General features: G+C 30.5%; 1 protein-coding gene across 1 annotated transcript in view; it reads right to left on the bottom strand.

Moving 5' to 3' along the window:
• Window positions 1–18604, bottom strand: part of Lrp1b (LDL receptor related protein 1B) — a 1514976-nt gene that overhangs the window by 102687 nt on the left and 1393685 nt on the right. Inside the window, exons 75-77 of the mRNA XM_071619306.1 lie at window positions 18039–18173; window positions 14546–14665; window positions 12404–12645 (exon numbers count right to left, since the gene is read on the bottom strand). Coding sequence (XP_071475407.1) covers window positions 12404–12645; window positions 14546–14665; window positions 18039–18173 — 497 coding nt within the window. The remainder of the gene's footprint in view (window positions 1–12403; window positions 12646–14545; window positions 14666–18038; window positions 18174–18604) is intronic.

The raw sequence follows: 18604 nt of genomic DNA, 5'->3' as shown, positions 1-18604 counted from the left end.
TTTAATATTTTAACCAAACAATTCATATAACAATGAGGAAACAAAAAAAAAGAACCAAGAAAAAGTCACATTTATAGCTAGAATGTGTAAGAGATAAAAAAAAAAAAAAAAAAAAAAAGAAAGAGATAAAAAAAAAAAAAAAAGACTAGAGGGATGAAATCCCTGATTTCTTTTGTAACTTCTTCTAAAGAACACATGATTTTATTCTAAGTAATTGTAAGGTTGCAGTGCTCTAGTTTAGGAGCATGTCAATCTGGGACAAAGTCCTATTATGGAAAAAAGAATTCATAAATATAAATATATGTAATTCCCAGACAATTCTTGAAAATGACCATATTTATATTCAAATTACAGACACAATATTTTATGCAATCTTTTCACTCACTTTTTGGGTTTGTTTTGCTTTCTTTTTTTTTTAGTGTTCTCAATGTGACTTAAATTTATTTCTTCTGACTCACCCTAGTACTCTATTGAAAGCAAGACTGATTCTCTAAATCTTCATTCACACTAGGAGATAAAAAAAGAAAAAGGATATTATGGAAGATTGGGAAAGCATTCTAAATTTGAAATCAGAAAAATATGGCTTATGACCCAGTGCTAGATTATCTGTAAATTATATTGCATATAAACTGAAGACTTTGGATTAGGTAATCTGTGAAGGCTTTAGTTTTGCAAGAGTAAACAATGTAATAGTTTAAAATAATATCCATTTCAGTAAGTGTGCATTTTTATAGTCTCAAGTACTTATCTTATGCTCATTGTGAATATTTAGGCTTTGGTAAATGAGTAATTGTTGGTGATAAGGTGAGAATTTTGATACCACCTCCTAGGCAAGTGAACTGAAGATGAAGAAAGATATAAGGTATTTCCTGACAATTAAAATTTAAACAAGCATATCACTTAAGAGGTGACTCAGAGTTGTCAGAGAGCAGAGATTGTTAAATGATAGTTTGAGGAGTGCATTAAAGCTAAAAGTAAGTTTAAAATTATTATGTAGATTCCAAATTTTAAAATTAACATGTCATTTTAAAAATCAATTTCTTTTGGTTTTTCTTCAAAATTAAGAGTACATAGGTCGGGCTGGGGTTGTGGCTCAATGGTAGAGCACTTGCCTCACATGCAGAAAGCACTGGGTTCGATTCTCAGCACCATATAAATAAATAAAATAAAGGTATTATGTCCTTCTACAACTAAAAAATTTTTAAAAGAGTACCTAGGCTAACTATATCAAAACAGAATCAACATTCGAGAATAGAAGAGTTAATCACCTGCTATTTTTCAATTTTATGGAACATGTATTCAGTTCTCTTCTGTCACCTGGGTCTTCAGTGCTTAAGCTCAACTGTTTCACTCAATGATCTTATTTATACAGCTTCTTTATATGCATTTGGTTTGCAACATATTCCATAAACACAAAGAGTTGAGTTTAAGGAATAAATAATGTATCTATCAGGAAATGAGTAAAATGACATCAATATACAAATTTTGTCAGGGAAACAAATTTTGAGAATGTGTTTCCAGATCTATTATGTAAGGATACTGTGAAATAACAGGAGTTTTCAGTCTATTTAGTAGATGTATATGTACATATATATGAATACATACATGTATATGTATACTCCAACTTTTTTTATCTCTCCAACCTCTTTCATCTCAATGTCTTATCCATCAAATTCATTCACGTTTGTAACTATATATGGGTATGTATATATAAATATAAGCAATATTGAGTTTCATTTATTATTGCTTTCATTTTAGTTACTTCTCTTTATTACCATCTGAACTAACAGTCAAATTTCTTAGACTAAACACACCCTGAATTAATAAAGATGGTGCCATTTAGGTTTCTTTCAGACATAAAATTGACATACCTAAAATGGTAGTGAATCTTTCTGTGAGTATATTCCTTTAAATGACAACAGTAGTTTCAATTAGGCCCTTTGGTTCAATGGAGGTATTTCTTTCTATACCTTCATCAAGATTGAGACTATTCTCAATAATAATGAAAATAATAAAAAGGAAAGTATGATCTACCTAATAAGGAGATTTGGTTCAATGGGGTAATGAAGAGAAAATAGAATGCACGAAGAGTCTAAAGTGGAGAGGAAAAGTAGAACAGAAAACTTTGAAACAAATTGTTGTGTTTCTAGTAGTGTACATATATGTTCACAAGTGTGTAAAGAGATGGAGAGACTTGTGAACCAATGATTTTTCAATGGAATCCCATGAGAAGGATTTAAGTACAGAAATATGGTGAGAAGCTTAAAGTCTTAAGACAATTTGGCTATAATGTGGAGAATGATTTGCAACTGGAGAACAAAATTGGATAGAGAGAAATCACATGAGACTTGCTTAAAGATCTCCAGGGAGGACAGTATGAAAGTTTAATGTAGGTTTCTGTGAGACAAAAGTGGACAAAATTGGGAACAATCTGGAGACAAAATATATTTGAACTTGTAATGAATTGAATACTGAGGATAAGTTGTAAAGTTCACCTCTAAATATCTAGTTTGCCCAATAAGATGAACTCTTGAACCACCCACTGAGGAAAAACAAAACAAAACAAAAAACTATCACCAGAAACAACATAAAATAATGAGAAGTTACTGCATTTATAGGCACTAAGTACTTCGTGTGAATTTTTACTAGAATGTTTGAAACAAGCCTTATAAAGCTGAACACATTTGCAAAGAATCTGTTCTCTTATAGTGGCATATAGAAGACAAGATCTCAGAAATTTTTAAAAAGCGTTGTAATTCATTATTGAAGTCAATTTTTATATCATACTAGAGAAACCAGTGAACTATTTGGAATTGAGTGGTGCAAGAGAGTCACACCATAAAATATGTAATCACAAATTTTCTCATAATTCACTGTTCTCTTTTAGAAATGGGAAAATTTCTAATCATATTTCTAATGTTCAGTTGATATGTGAAAAAAGTTTCAGCTACACTACTGTCGACTTTCCTCATCATCTTAAGTCCGTTTTTCAGTATCATTTCTTTTGTGCAAATTATGTTGTTGTCTAATATCTCTTCTATTTTTTGGTGTTTATTGTAAATATGACATATTTTCAATTTTGTTTCTCAGACCTTCATAACATACACTATTCCCATGAATCAGATTTTCACTAAATGTTCAACTAGGATCTAAGTGCTCAGATTTGATTTCTTGAACAGGTAACACCAAGTCAATGGCACATGCCTATATTTCTAGCTACTGGGGAGACTGAGGCAAAAGGATCACAATTTGGGGCAGGCCTGGGCCACTTTGTGAGACCTGTCTCAAAATCCTTCTAGAAATATGCAATATAAAATGAGAAGAGAAGGTGCTATTAAGAAATATGTTTTGCTGTGTATGGTGCATGCTGTAATCCCATCGACTCAGGAGGCTGAAGCAAGAGGATGACAGGTTTGCCAGCTCAGCAACTTAGTGAGGCCCTAAACAATTTAGCAAGACCCTGTCTAAGAACAAAAAATTGAAAGAAAAAAAGGGCTGGGGATATAATTCAGCACCCTTGAGTTCAATCCCCAGTATAAACAAACAACAAAAAACAAACGAACAAATAAATAAATAAATGAGAAAGAAAGAAGGAAGTTTCACCTACTGAAGGTAGAGTCCAGTAACAGAGTACTAGCTTTGTATTGAACCAAGGGTGGTGGCAGCAGAAGAGTCAGAGGAGGAAGAGGAGAAGGAGGCAGCTGCAGTGGCAAGTTTTAACACAGAGACCAGAGACATTGAGGATTTGGAGATGGGATTGATATGGAAGTGTCATCTTTCTCTCTCAAGACATTTTTCAATTTGAATTTTTTTTTGAGATGTATGTTTAAATTTCTTTAATATTTAAAAATTTTGAGATGATATGTCAATAAAAAACCATAACTTTCGTTAAAGTATTTGATAATTAAATGTGTTAGACCAATCTATATTGAAATCCCTTTGCATATCAAGTATCTATAAGAGCAAAAACACAATTTTAAGGCTTATGAACAGTATGAGAAGAGTCATCTCACCTTCATCCTATGAAATTTTCAATTTTAAAGTCATCTAGTAATATTTGCACAGGGGTTGATAGCCTTTAGAATACTTTATGATTTCATAGTAAGAGGCACTATAATACATGATTATTTGAAAAGAACACAAGCTGAAAAGCATCCACTCAGGACTGGAACATTTATATAAGCACTATATAAATATTTATTTATGGATTATTTTTATAATCCATTCCTTTTATTTCAATTCTCGTTGTGTATATGATAATTTGATTCTTTAAGGCTTTGAAAGAAAGGCATACCCATGGTTTCCTGTTAGCTAATATATGTCTATTTGCCATACCAAAAAAAAAAAAAAAAGAAATAAAAATAATAAAGTTATACCTGAAAATAAAATTTGCAGAAAACCATATAATTTTTACTATGGTTATAAAAATATTCTCTATTTAGGTAAAGCCAATCATGTGAAATATAAAAATAGTTTATTATTAGAAAATCTTTCATAGTGATTCCTTACTCAATATGATTTCTCACAAATTACAAATACAATGCAATCTCAATCCATTATGATGCTTTTATTCTTCTAATCATATTTAAAAATTGTCAGAAGTAAAAATATGCAAGAATGTCAAAGTAATTTTGAAAAAAAATAAGAAAATGTTATTGTGAAATTCGTCACATGACATATAAAATATACTATGATGCTAAACAAAATTTTAAATCTATGTTAATGGTACACTGATCCACAAAGATTATAAAAAAATCGAATAAAATCTTTATATGTACTATAGAGCACTAGGGATCTTTCTCAATCACTCTACAAATGACAGAATTTTTGATATTTAGGGTGAAAGTTAAATCCCTACACAAAATCATATACATATGCATTCAGATAGATCAGAAATTTGAATGTTAAAAAAACTAAAATAAGTATTAAAATAAAGAATAGAAATTATTCCATGTGTTGAATTTAGGATCATCCTAGCTATGGTGTGGTTGCACAAGAAGTAAAAGATCATCAGATCTCACTGGAAAAAGATCCTTTCAATTGGCCAAAATTATTGAAAAACAAAGTTCACTTGAAGAAAACAATATTTTTGTGTATGTACTGTGTTGTTGTTTGTTTTAGCAATGATATTGGGAAAAGTTCAGATTAACACATTGCTAATTATTTAAAAAGATGTAGTATTCATGAATGTAGTATTCATTTCACTTAGTGTAATGTGTGTGTACTGGTATAGGTTTTTTTAGACTTGGGATTAAAGATGACCATTAAAGCATTTTTTTCATAGCAAAACAATTATATTTTTCAAAATATAAATAAATTATTATATATTCATATAATTAATCTGATCATTAAAAATAATAATGAATATGACATACTGAGATCTGCAAACAATGGTAAATAAAAAGTAAATTGCACAATGATTTTCATAATGTTATTCTGTTATGTATTAAAAATTAGTTGGGTTGGGGATGTGGCTCAAGCTGTAGCGTGCTGGCCTGGCATGCGTGTGGCCCGGGTTCGATCCTCAGCACCACATACAAAGATGTTGTGTCTGCCGATAACTAAAAAAAATAAATAAATATTAAAATTCTCTCTCTTTCTCTCCCCCTCTCTCACTCTCTCTAAAAAAAAAAAATTAGTGATGTATAGTATGCAAATTAATAAGCCAGTAAATGGATAAACAAATCATGATATGTCCACAGAACTGTGTACACATAAGAAAAAAAAAGAATTACCTCATTGATAAATTTAAAAAACTTGGCTTAATCTCATGATCATTTCTCTGAGTAAAATAGGAGAGAAAGTAGGTATATTTATATCTGGAAAAAGTAAAGTTGCAGAGGGAAGTGAGGCAATCCAGGGAAAATAATAGATTACATAGGAAAAATAGTTTTGGATTATGGGGGTGGTATAATTTTGATTGTGGTGATGGGTAAACTTTTAAAATTGTAACTGTGTTGTACATATTTGAACATCTATAGTTTATTATATAACAAATATAACTTAATAAACCTGACAAAGTGCTACTGATGTGCCAACATAAGTTCATACAAAAATAACCTGTTGTACAGAACAAATGTATTACCTCTTAAGAGGGCTGTGGATTTTGAGGAAACAGTAAAAAATTTCATTTTTTATGTTCTATAACTATATGTCAATTTTTATGTTATTATATTCAAAAAGAAAATTGGAAATTAAAAATAGCATAATTATTATATGGTATAGAATTTCCATGCCATAGAATAGATTTAGTGGGAATTTAAGGATCAATATACTGTTGACAAAGATTTTCAATTAATTTATACTTCTAATTTTTAGAAAGATCATTTTATCTACCATTTGCTGGGCAATGTTCCAGAACATATTAGGATTACAGCAATGAGCTAATCTGCAAAAATACCTGCTGAGGTTGGCCACAATAGCAACATAATAGTTGGAAAAATTATATGGCAGATTGGTAAAGATAAGAACGGTGATAATTAAAACCAAAAACAGCATAACATTATAGACTAATCAGAAGATAGGAGTGGGGAAATAGACTGCAATTATGAATGTTTTGCATTACAATGCCAACATTTGAGCAAAACTTGAAGGAGTTAGTAATTACGCCATGAGGATATTAGGGTAAAGACCATTTTAGGTAGAAGAAACATTTCAGACAAGACTTTACAATAGCAGGTACTAATGGATTTTAGACATAGCACAGCTTCCCTGGAGAAAAGTGTGTAAAGGGAAAAACAATGGGAGTCAAAGTCAGAGAAGTAACAGAAGAGTGGATCTCATAAGGACATGTAAGACATTATGAGGCTTTGTCTTTGGAAGTAGGGAAAAACACAGGATATACTTCTCAGAAGTAAATGTTATGCAATCTATGTTTTAGAAGGAACATTTTGGTTTCTAGGCTTTTAAGGAGAAGGAAAACAAGATGACTGGTTAGGAGGCAATTGTACCAATCCAGAAGAGAACTGAGAGTGGTTCAAATCCAGGTGCTTTCAGATCATATCTCATTTTTGAGATATGACCCAATTTCTTTCTCAAGATTATCTCCTTTTGTTTCTGTGACTCTGTATTCTCTTGTTTTCTCTTAACAAATTGTCCTCTCCTTGTCATCTTTTTAATCTCATAAAGCAACTAACTCCTGGATATACCTTGGAAACCTGGATATTCTAACAGGATTGCCAGATTCTCCAGCTATGAGGAAAAGGAGAGGAATCAAAAATGACTCCCAAGATTTTTACTTCAAGCATGTGGCAAATGAACAGTTGCCATTAAATAACATTTGAGGAAGCAGGTTTAGTCAATCATGGAAGTTTATTTGAGGGCAAGGTACTTCTGGAGAATTTTCAGATACCCCAGATGAAAAGCAAAGTAAGCAGTTAGACATTGGCTGATACCAGTTAGGTAATTAGATGCATGTGGATGTATGGTAAACCATGAAACTATCTGAACTCAACAAAGAAGAAAGGAAACAGAGAACCACAGCTGATCTTGGAGGTATTCAATTTTAAGCAAGGAGGAGAAAATGAGTTAGCAAAAGTAACAACATGGTAAGAAAATAACAATACATTTTTCAATCAACAATAAAAGAGTAACTACATTGGTGACTCATTTTAGCACCATTTCTTTTAGGTTTATTGTTACATTAAATGATGTAACAAACAAAAGATCTGTTTAAAGCTTGTCTGAAGAGATTGATATTATTACTATGTGGAGATCCATGTGAGATATCTCCTCCATTGTTCTTTTTTTTCATGGGTATCTCTAGACCACAGATCTAAGATCCAGCCTTGAATACACCACTCACTGACTACTTGATATCTCACATGGATCTCTTATAGACATCTCAATGTGTAACTAAAACCAAACTTGCAGTTTACTATTATCAGAATCCTAAGGTTGTATAACCCAGAATTTCAGTTTATCAGTCTTGAGTATTTTCTGTCTTCATTTCTGCATTCACTCTATTAACAAAGCTTTCCTAAAGTTATATTTCCAGCCACTACTTTCCATCTGCTTTGAAATGACGGTAGTGCAACCTATCACCACCTTTAACTTGGAGCACAATAGCTTTTTATGTGGACTTCATTTCTTCTCATGAAACATTCTCTGCCTTGAAAGTAGAATTATTGTTTAGGTATTTATAAAATGGTATTACTTCCTGCTCAACTCTTAGATCTTAGCTCAAGTCTTCTCTTCAAATGGACTTTTACTGATTATATTCTACAATGCTGACAACATCAGTATTTTTCTTTTTTAGTCCATTATTTATTTCCTTGAACACACTTTTCAAACTTGAAATTTTTGTATACCAAGAACTCAGCACTCAAATAAACTTTTAGCAGGTTTTAAATAAACCTTCGATGATGAATGAATAAATCTTGCCTGGTTCATCTTCAAATACTATAAGGTCTGATTAATGATTTATTCAGCATTAATTATTTTAAACTCAAGTGTTTTATATGGTATTATATTCTAAAACAAGACTTTGAAGTCTTGCATAGGCACACATACACACACAACTTGTGGTACCTATCCACTTGTATGCTTGTGTGTATGTAGATGTGTGTTGCACATAGACCCATATGTTAGGTACTGAGACTTATTTACAATATGAAATATAATAACTATACATAATTATATATTTGCTAAAAACTTTTTAGGAAACAATAGCCTAACCAATTTTGGGGGGAAAATATAATGATTGTTCATGAATAAAATTATATGCATGTTCATCTTGAACATTATCTTTTGTATAAAAGAAAATACTCCAAAATAGTATTCATGAGTCAAAATCAAATAGGTCATAGCAACCTGAGCATTTGTTTTGCTTAGGAATATTTAAATCCTTAATGGTAAAAATCTAATCTGTTCTTTTATAGTAATTTGCATTTTTCCAAACATTGATGTACTTTGTAATGCTTGTCATCATGTATTTTTCCATACAGCATTTTTAATGGAAATGATAAATTACCAGAAAGTATGTACAATTGTTGCATAATGCTTTCATATTATATCTGACTGCTAAAATTTAATTTCAGAAATCTCATTATGCTTTACATATAGATTGGATCATGTCAGTCTTTTAAGTTTTAAATTATTTAATTTTCTTAAAGGAAAAATTTCATCCATTTTGTATAGCCCAGGGGGTTAGAAAATTATAAGCATTTCTAACTATAAAATAACTAACTCTGCATTTGAAATTTAAATTTGTAATCATAATTAGTATTCTAAAAATTTTACAGATTGCTGAAGAGTATTCCCTTAATAATTAAAAAAAAAAAAGAAAAGAAAGATTATATTGAAAACTACCTTCCCTTGGAATGAACTTCAGTTAACATTTTAGTTTTTGAGCAATATTGTAACACAGCATAGTCTTTCAGTATCTGTGGAGACGCTTTCAGGACATCCTGCTATTACATGGCTAACTCCTTCCATCTGGCTCACTGAGATTGATGTTATAACTAATGTGTCCACAGTTTGATTCGTGCATTTTCCTCTCCTCTCCTATTGATTCATAGATAAAAATCAATGTGCCATAATCAGTCTAGGGAAAATTCTTGAATTTCATCTTCAAAAGATTGAGGAAGTTTCAGTCAGTATGGTTTAATATCTGTGTCAAAACTTAGAATATAAAATAGATCCCACACTCATTAAATTAATGAATGACTAGCTGGTGACTGTTCAAAAAGCAAATGCTTTAAACGGCAGAGTGAGTCTTAAGGGTAGAAAATCAATACTTTATATACAAGATGAATTTCATAGGAATAAATGCAAGTTATCCAGGTAATATGTGAACATATATAATATATTACAGATCTTTTGCAAATCATGTATTTTTTTTTTAATCTGGAAAACTTTTATTAGAAAAAACTTTAGAAATTGTTGGCCTCAATGATGTAGTTTTTTTTCAGAGATGAATCGGAGACTCAGCAAGGTGATTTCTTTAGTTAATTGCTCTATAATTCACATTGCTTATTAAATTAAGGTGGTAAAAATAGATTTATTCCATCTTTATAATATCGAGATACCTGAATTTACAAAAATGATTCAGAGACCAAAGTTAATAGCTGCCTTCATTCATGTAGTCATGTATTTATTTTTAAATAATATACTGGCTGAAATGTATAAGGAATTTAGCTTAGAGCACAATGCTAAAACTCCTGACTCAGAGGCTTCATGACTTGAATCCGGCTATAATGGACTACTCAGTAGAAAATAAACTCCTACTATTACAGATACCCACTTTTCTTCCTCGTGAATACAATTTGTCATGGTAAGTCTAGAAGAACAGAGGTAAACCAAAGTCCAGGTGATACAGCACAAATTATCACTTTTAGTAAATAGTAACTAAATTAAGTTTCATATGCTATTCGCTAAAGGATAATCAATAGCTTTGCATTGAGTTGTGAAAATTTCTATAACACATTAATGAAGTTAAATATAAGAAACATAAATAAACAAAATATATACAGGTAAATAGCTATAATTACAAGAAATCATATATAAATATATCTATATATATGGATAAAAATCAGTCATTGAATATTACATGTATATAACTATTAAATGTTGAGTGAAACGTTGGCTTCTGAGCTCAATACATTTTGTTCACTGGAGTACATTGGTTATATTTCAATCTCTCTAAGGAAAACTAAATAAAATCAAACCACTTTCACGGAAAAAAAAAACTACATCTAAATTAACTAAAAGATGTAGCCAGATGTAGTGGAGCATGCCTATAATTCTCAAAACTCAGGAGGCTGAGGCAGCAGGATTGCAAGATTGAGGCCTGTCTTAGTAACTTATTTGGTTTCAAAGTAAAAAATAAAATAACTTTTAAAAAGGGGCAGAAAAGTAGTTCAATGGTGAAATTCCCTGAAACCATCCCCAGTATAGTAATAATAATGATGATAATAATAATCATGTGAGTGTTTTTAAAGTTCAAATATAAGTTGCAAATAATTGTTAATGTAATAGTTTCTGGCAGAGTAGAATATCTTGGTATTCACCTTCCTCAGCATCACCAAAAGAATCATCATCTGTTAATAGAAAACATTTATACAGGACATAATATGTCCCAAGAAATGTTAAACATTGATATATATTATATAAAATTAACTTGTATATAATTATATGCAATTAATAATAGTGTATTATATATTTATTTATTTAACCCTCACTAGACCTTCATGAAATAGTACAGAGAAACTAAGCATCTACTAAGGGACAGGAACAAAATTAAACCCCAGACAAGTATAATTCCACAGCATATGTTCTTTATTATATCATTAACAACAAGTAAAATAGTGTCATAAGAGCAATGATTTACAAAGTAGACTTGTGTTTTAGAGATAAGGCTAATGCTAATTAATGAATCTGAATCCGTTTTTGGTCTGATAGAGTGAAAGGAGATTACTTGTTAGACACAGAAGAAACACTTGGAGTTGAGTTAATTTAAATCTGGATTCGAAAGCCAATGACACCTCTTTTAAAACTAGCTTATTGCTATCTACTGCTACTAAAATTAAAATATGTTCCAAATTTACATCATATTGATATAATTCAAATATTTATGGTAGATGCCATAGCAAAAAGTAGTGAGGACTTCCAGACAGGTAACTCTGATTCTTTTTAAATATAAATTTTCAGTTACATCCTGCTGTGATAGTGCTTGACTTGTGGGTTGTATGGGAATAGGTCAGGCTCTTTAAAAACAAGTATTCATTTGTCATTTTCTGCCCAGGTTACTTCAAAATATAAAACACACAATAACTTGACATGCCCTCAAACAAAAAAGGATTATCTACAACCACAAATCTAAACAAATGTTCTAGTTTATTTTTCTCAAAAAGAATAAACATCATAATCAACATGTCCATCATACACCAGCAAGCAATAGTGTTCTGTTTTGGATGTTCCCTGAAATACAGTTATCAGGAGTCAGATGAAATAGTTACACTTCCAAGTTGACCTCTTGCCCTAGAACAGAAGTAATCTTCTGATACCGCTAAAGTTGAAACAATTTCTACTACTTTGCATCATTTTGTAATGTAAAAAAATGAAGTGATTTTCACATTCCCATCTCATGACCAAAAAAGGCTTATATTCCTAATATGTTGTGAAACTCAATGAAATAAAATGTCCACTATGCTCGGTATCATTCATTACCATTCTTATATAGCTAAGGCAAATGAATTAAACCCAAAACATAAAATTGTGCTGGTAATGTAAATTATGTGCTTCTTTAAGAATAAATAAGTAGAGAATTTTTTTCTATGTTGGGAGAATGTCAGGAGGAATAAATGAATATGTCAATTAATTCCTATGGTCAGATATTTTGATTTTATCTTAAAATTAAAGGATGAAAAATATGGCCTTCAAATAGTTAATGTTATTTACTTACAATCAAGCCACTGTTCGTTTGTCTTTTTTGTCGGCCAGGGATTCTTTTGTAGAAAATTCCGCCTGGATTAAACTGAGTACTCCAAATAATCATATCTCTTTGATAATATACATCCATCCCTGTTATCCTTGAATTATGTTCAATATGAGAAATTTGTTGATGATCGCCACTGTAGTTGAATGGATATATAAAACCCAGGATATCAGTGTCATTAGCAATGTAGAGAACTTGATCTTCAGAGCCTGGAGATTATTATAATAAAATACAAAAATAAAGTAAATTTCAACTACAGTAAAAGCAATGATTGTACTTTTAAATTAAGTACTGTTATGCTTAACACAGTTTCTTCTGCAAGGAGAATGAACATACTTTGTATCATTTTTTAGCAGTCACAACTTATAATTTCTGATGCCCACTTTTCTGAACATTTATAATAGTTATTGGTATGGCTTTTCTAGCACAAAACTTACCTTTGGGCTACAAATTTGGAACTTGTATAAGACGTCATTTTTACAAAGACAGATTTTTATTTGGTAAGTCAAAATACATTATATTCTCATGTTTTGATTCTCAACATTTAGATGCTCAGTTGTTAGTCATTACTGTCAAAAATTTTTGAGCAAATGGCTTAGAATGTTGACTGTTCCTCTAAGCTCAAACATGAAAATTAAGATAAAAAGATTACACTTCCTCACATTCGTATATCTGAAAGTCTGTTATTTTATTGTATATAGACTTAAGTCTTTATTACATTAAATTTCTATGATCTCCAAATTATCTAGAATACTATTAACTTGAACACATTATCTCAGTGTTTTGAATATACAACATAATATTAATGTCATATACAATATTGTATTAATGTCATTTTGTACTAAAAATTAAAACCCTAAGGGTGAATTCTGAAAATATTAATTAAAACACTAATGTAATCCTAAACATGGATTGAATTGAATATTTAGTTTCTGAAAATAAATATATATTAATAATAATACCTACTGAGGTATAAATTCAGATCTATAATCTTAATAGCTGTCACTTGGGGAGTTTTTATTATTGTCAGACAGTATTGTAAGCAATTCACAATTTATTTGCATTTCTCACAACCATGAATAAAGATATTAGTATTCCTCTTTTCTAGACGAAGAATTAGGGTTTGAAGTATTTAGTAATTTCTTCAAATCACACAACCTGAAAAGCATAGTGCTAAGATTCAAATCTAAGAACACATAATACAAGTTACTACACTGATCCATGGTATCACATGCTTTTTTTGTATAATAACAATCTCATTAGCAATGTTCATTCATACCCTTTAGCCAACAACATGGGAGTTATAATATTATTTAATAAAAATGTATGAAAATTAAAAGTCCAACACTTATACTTGTCATTTATTTTTTAATGGCACTGGTAAGTGCAAGAGGTATAATATTTCAAATAAGATATTGTCTTAAAACTTTTAAAATCCCTAGAACAGAAGTATTCTTATGATACTTTTGAAGTTGAAACTTTATCCTTTTTGTAATGATAACTTTTATCCTTTTAATTTTATCCTACTGGTTAATAATTTCTCATATGCACTGAAAGTAAATCATAAACAAGAAACTTTATATATTGTGATTTAAACTGGTTTATAAATACTTCCCTGTTCTTACAAACACAAAGTGATTTTGACACTAGCTATATATCTTCCAGTCATTTCTATAAACTTTCCCAAGTTAGATTATTTTTAGAGCATACAAAATGCAGGTACAAAAAAGGAATGAGTTCAAATGTTCTACAGTTTGGTGGGGTGATGACTGATTATAACAATTCATTATAAAAAAAAAATAAATAAAAGGGGGAAATTTTAAGGTTCCCAATAGGAAGAAATGATAAATACTTGAGAAGATGTAAATGCATCTATATTATATACAAGTACCAAATTATCATACAATACTTCATGAATATGTATAATTATTGTGACTATTAAAATTTAATTTTAAAAATGTTAATCAAATCCTGAAAATATTTAGCAAGAAAAATCTATCTATAATTTCAGGAATGAAGTTATTGCTAAAATTCAATATGAATCATCTTTTTCCTATATTTTAGCATAGCATTTTTAATAGTATTTTGCAATAATGATTCTAACCTTACCTTTTGCTATGCAGGTATTATTTCTTTCTTGGAAATTCTGGTCACATACACATTTATATGATCCTTCTATATTTATACATTGGTGGGAACATGTGCCAAACACCAAACATTCATTAAGGTCTAGAAAAGAAAAACTCTAAATAGCATCATCATAAATTTCATTCTTTCTATATTTCCAAGGAAACCAAAATTATTTTTCTCCTTCACCTTCTTATTACTATTATTTTCATTGGTTTTTAAAGTCTTAAATGTATGACTTGCTCTGCAATATTTTGAGATCCAAAATTATTTTTCACAATAGGTACAATATTTTAAAAAATCATTATTTTTACATTGCTTGTTAGTCCACTTAAAGTATTAAAATAAGTATTTCAAATTTCCTTACTATTTTCGTTCACTCAAATTAAGACCTCAACATTTCCTTGTAAGCCTCTTTCTAATCACATCCCTCTTTATACTTGGACATGTTGTTGGCTTATTCCTTTGTCTTTTAAGATCCTTGTCCATTTTTTGTACAGAATGTCTGCTTCTGTTTCAAGACCCACTTGAAATGCAGCCTTCCCTCTTCTCTGCCAATACATGGAAGGGATGATCCATCCCTTAGTTTCTCTGTTTTTGTTTTCCCAGTGTCTCTTTCTTATAACATGACCCATATGATATTTCAGAATCATGCTCATATATTCATATCCCTACATGATTGTCAGTCATTGAGGATATAAAATACAAAGCATTCATTTTTATTGCCACATTTTGGACAATGATTGGCAGAGAATGAAAATTTGGATGTACCACTAACACTTCTGTGTTCATACGTACGAACAGGGCTGTGAAATGAGGCTATGTGAATTAAGCAAACAAAATCCTTAATGCCTAGGTATGAATAAATACATCTAAATCACAGCAATAGACAAGTCACAGACAATAATATTTAGCTTAACTAATGCCTCTAATTTTAATGGTTTAAGCATAGCCAGGATTGAGGTCCTGTGATTCAGGTGAATTGCCAGTTTTCTCTGTTTTGCTCTTTTAGTAATGTTTTCATCTAGCATAATTCCTCTGCCCCTCTATCACATATAGTTGCCCTAATTATGTTATACATCTGTTAGAAAAATTCCTTGCCTTAAAGAACTTAAAGATCAGCACAGTAATAACTATTTCTTTTAGCATGCAACAGTATTCCAAGGACTTGGTGGTAAAGACAAGGACTTTCCTAGTGATGTCTACAGATGAAAATGCTAGACTTAAACTCAGATTTTTTGATCTTACTGTCTCTGCTATAATAATTTACCCATGGAGAACTTAAGCATTCTAATGATAACTTACTTCTGTGTTTGAAAAAAAATGAAGAGATTAAGAAAAGTGCATTTACTTATGAAGATTATTCAGGGATGAAGTAAAATGTGTCTTATCAACATTTAACCATCAAAATTAAGACAAATATTTTGATTTCTTTAGTATCTATAAAGTTGAATGAAGAGATATTTGTTACTCTGATTTCCTTTGGTATCGAATCAAACTAAGAAAACCTCTGCATAAGTTGATAAAAACTCTACTCCCTCACACTGCCCCATAAATGTCCCATTTGTACAATGAGACCTTGATCATGAGGTGCAAAGTAGAGGTAGAAACCCACACATGCACAGCGCCTACAACTGGCTTTCAGAAGCTGTGGATCACTTTCTGCGTCTCTTCTGCCATTCTCTTTGAATGTTATTCCCTTTAGTTATTTCAGTTAAAAGGTTTGTTTTTCATACCAAATAGCAATTTCTTATGCTTTCTTTTCTTTTTTTCAGAAATGAAGGACACTAACAAGTTTAAAATTTTTTGGATTAAAAAAAATAAGTTTTTTCCCTCTTCTGCACCAAGTCAAAACTGCATTCTTTACTATCAATTTTTATTATCATAGATGCAAATTTAGAGTTCAGAAGATATTTATTTGCACAACAAAAGTACACAGAATGCTGAATTTATGTTATTTGAAATGAAGAATGTACCTCACAGGTCATAATTGTCATGTAATATACTTAAAATTAAAGAAGACACTGAAACTAGAAATTCTAAATATAGTTAATATAAACTGCGCTGGAAAATAGCTTCCTATTTGCAAATAAATCTTAGCAAATCAATGTGAATGGAAATAGATTCTTGGCATTTGTGTGCATGTGTGTGTGTGTGTGTGTGTGTGTGTGTGTATGTGTAGGTAGGTAGGTATGTATATTTACATTCAACTAATAGAAAGGACCTGGGAAAGACAAAATAATTTGTTTTTCATTAAAACAGAGAAAACTTAGGTTGTCAGCTTTCAGGAACCCATAATAATGGAGAAATAAAATGTCATGAATAATCCAAACTAGCCTATAAATCAAATGTACATAAATATATTGGGCACATTGGCACATATCTGTAATTCTAGTGACACAAGAAGCTAATGCAGGAGGATAAAAAGTTTGAGACTAGCCTGAAAACTTAGCAAGGCTCTGTTCAAAGTAAAAAAATTGAAGTACTGCTGATGCAGCTCATTGGTAGAGCACCCTTAGGTTCATACTAGTATCAAAAAAAAAAAATGTGCAAAATATGGCTATAATTCTTCCCCTTTGGGTGAGTATAGTTAATTAATTTCAATAATTTTATATTGATTGACATGAACATAAAATCAATTTTTTTTTTACCCAAGAATATCATAAAGATTAGAGAATCAAGTTGGAAAGTGAAAGATTTTTTAGGACTTCAATATACCCTAAAACATCAGACAGATATTTAATTTTGGCCCTAATTGTAATATGATGAGTATAAATATTAGTTTTTTCAAAGAAATTTGTAGAAAGTACATATGGATCTGTATTTCATGATTCTACAGTTAAAGTCCTAAAGATATTATATTTACATATAACTTACTATGAGATTCTGTCTATGCTCCATGCTCAATGTTTAAATGATCTTAGTAAATTGACAGAAATTCATTTAGATCCTTACTTTGAATTTTTATTTATTTTTATTATTTTTAGTTGTAATTGTACTCTGAATTTTTAAAGACATATTATGATAATATGAAGCACTATTTAAGACATGGTGTTAAAACAAAACCTCCTGATTTTCTAAATGTGTATCACCTATCATAGTACTTGCAAATGCCATGCTTCATAGGAATGGAGAATCATCAGAAACACATTCTTTCATGAGGTGAGTCTAATTCTCTTACAGTTCCTGAATCAGCAAATTCATTATTTGCATTTCAAAACAGAATAACATTTGAAAATCCTACAGGTTTACATTTGCTATAGAAAAGGCTTTGTAGCCTCAATGATAGCTGAGCTATACAAACAAACAGGTGCTTGAACCCAGAGACTTTTCCTCTCATAAGTGAAATGCTATCCCATAGATACACACCATTTTGATGAAAATCAATCACATGTCATCTTACAATTTAGCAGCCTTGGGAGTCTTTTTATAACCAAAAGATTTAAGAGCAAGCTGTTGAGGAAATGTACTCTACCTTCACACTGTCTGTTTTTCATGTTTCTCTGAAATCCAGGCTTACAGCGACAGAAAACAGATGTTTTTATTTCATTACAATATGCATCATCTCCACATGGAGTCACATTATCTTCACAGGTATATACAGAGGAAGCTAGGATTTAAAAATATGATCAAAACTAATATAACTCTGATTCCTGAAGCCGGAGTTTATATTTTTTAGACTTGAACTTATATTTATTATTACATGGATAATTCTTTATAAATGCAGAAAATTATGGTCTTCTCTGAATTTAAGCCCTCATTTTTTAGAAAGGCATAGAAGCAAATAAAAACTGAGCTCAGTTACAGTAAATATAGTTTAGTCCAAGCTGCCATCAGCTGATATTTACATCTGTTGTCAAGCCACAAAACCTTTTCAAAGAAGTAATGAATTAATGACTTAAATGACAGGCATCTCTATAATGATACCAATTGTGAGTACTACACCCTTATCCTAGAATCACAACCATTCCTAGAAGCTACCTAGAGATGTGGACATATATTACTCTCCTAAATTTAGTATTTGCTAGTTCAATCAAGTGT

This window comes from Marmota flaviventris, chromosome 11 (assembly GCF_047511675.1).
Source record: "Marmota flaviventris isolate mMarFla1 chromosome 11, mMarFla1.hap1, whole genome shotgun sequence".
Lineage (NCBI taxonomy): Eukaryota > Metazoa > Chordata > Mammalia > Rodentia > Sciuridae > Marmota > Marmota flaviventris.
Note: the sequence above shows the minus strand (reverse complement) of the source record. Positions and strands in the feature narration are given on the sequence as shown.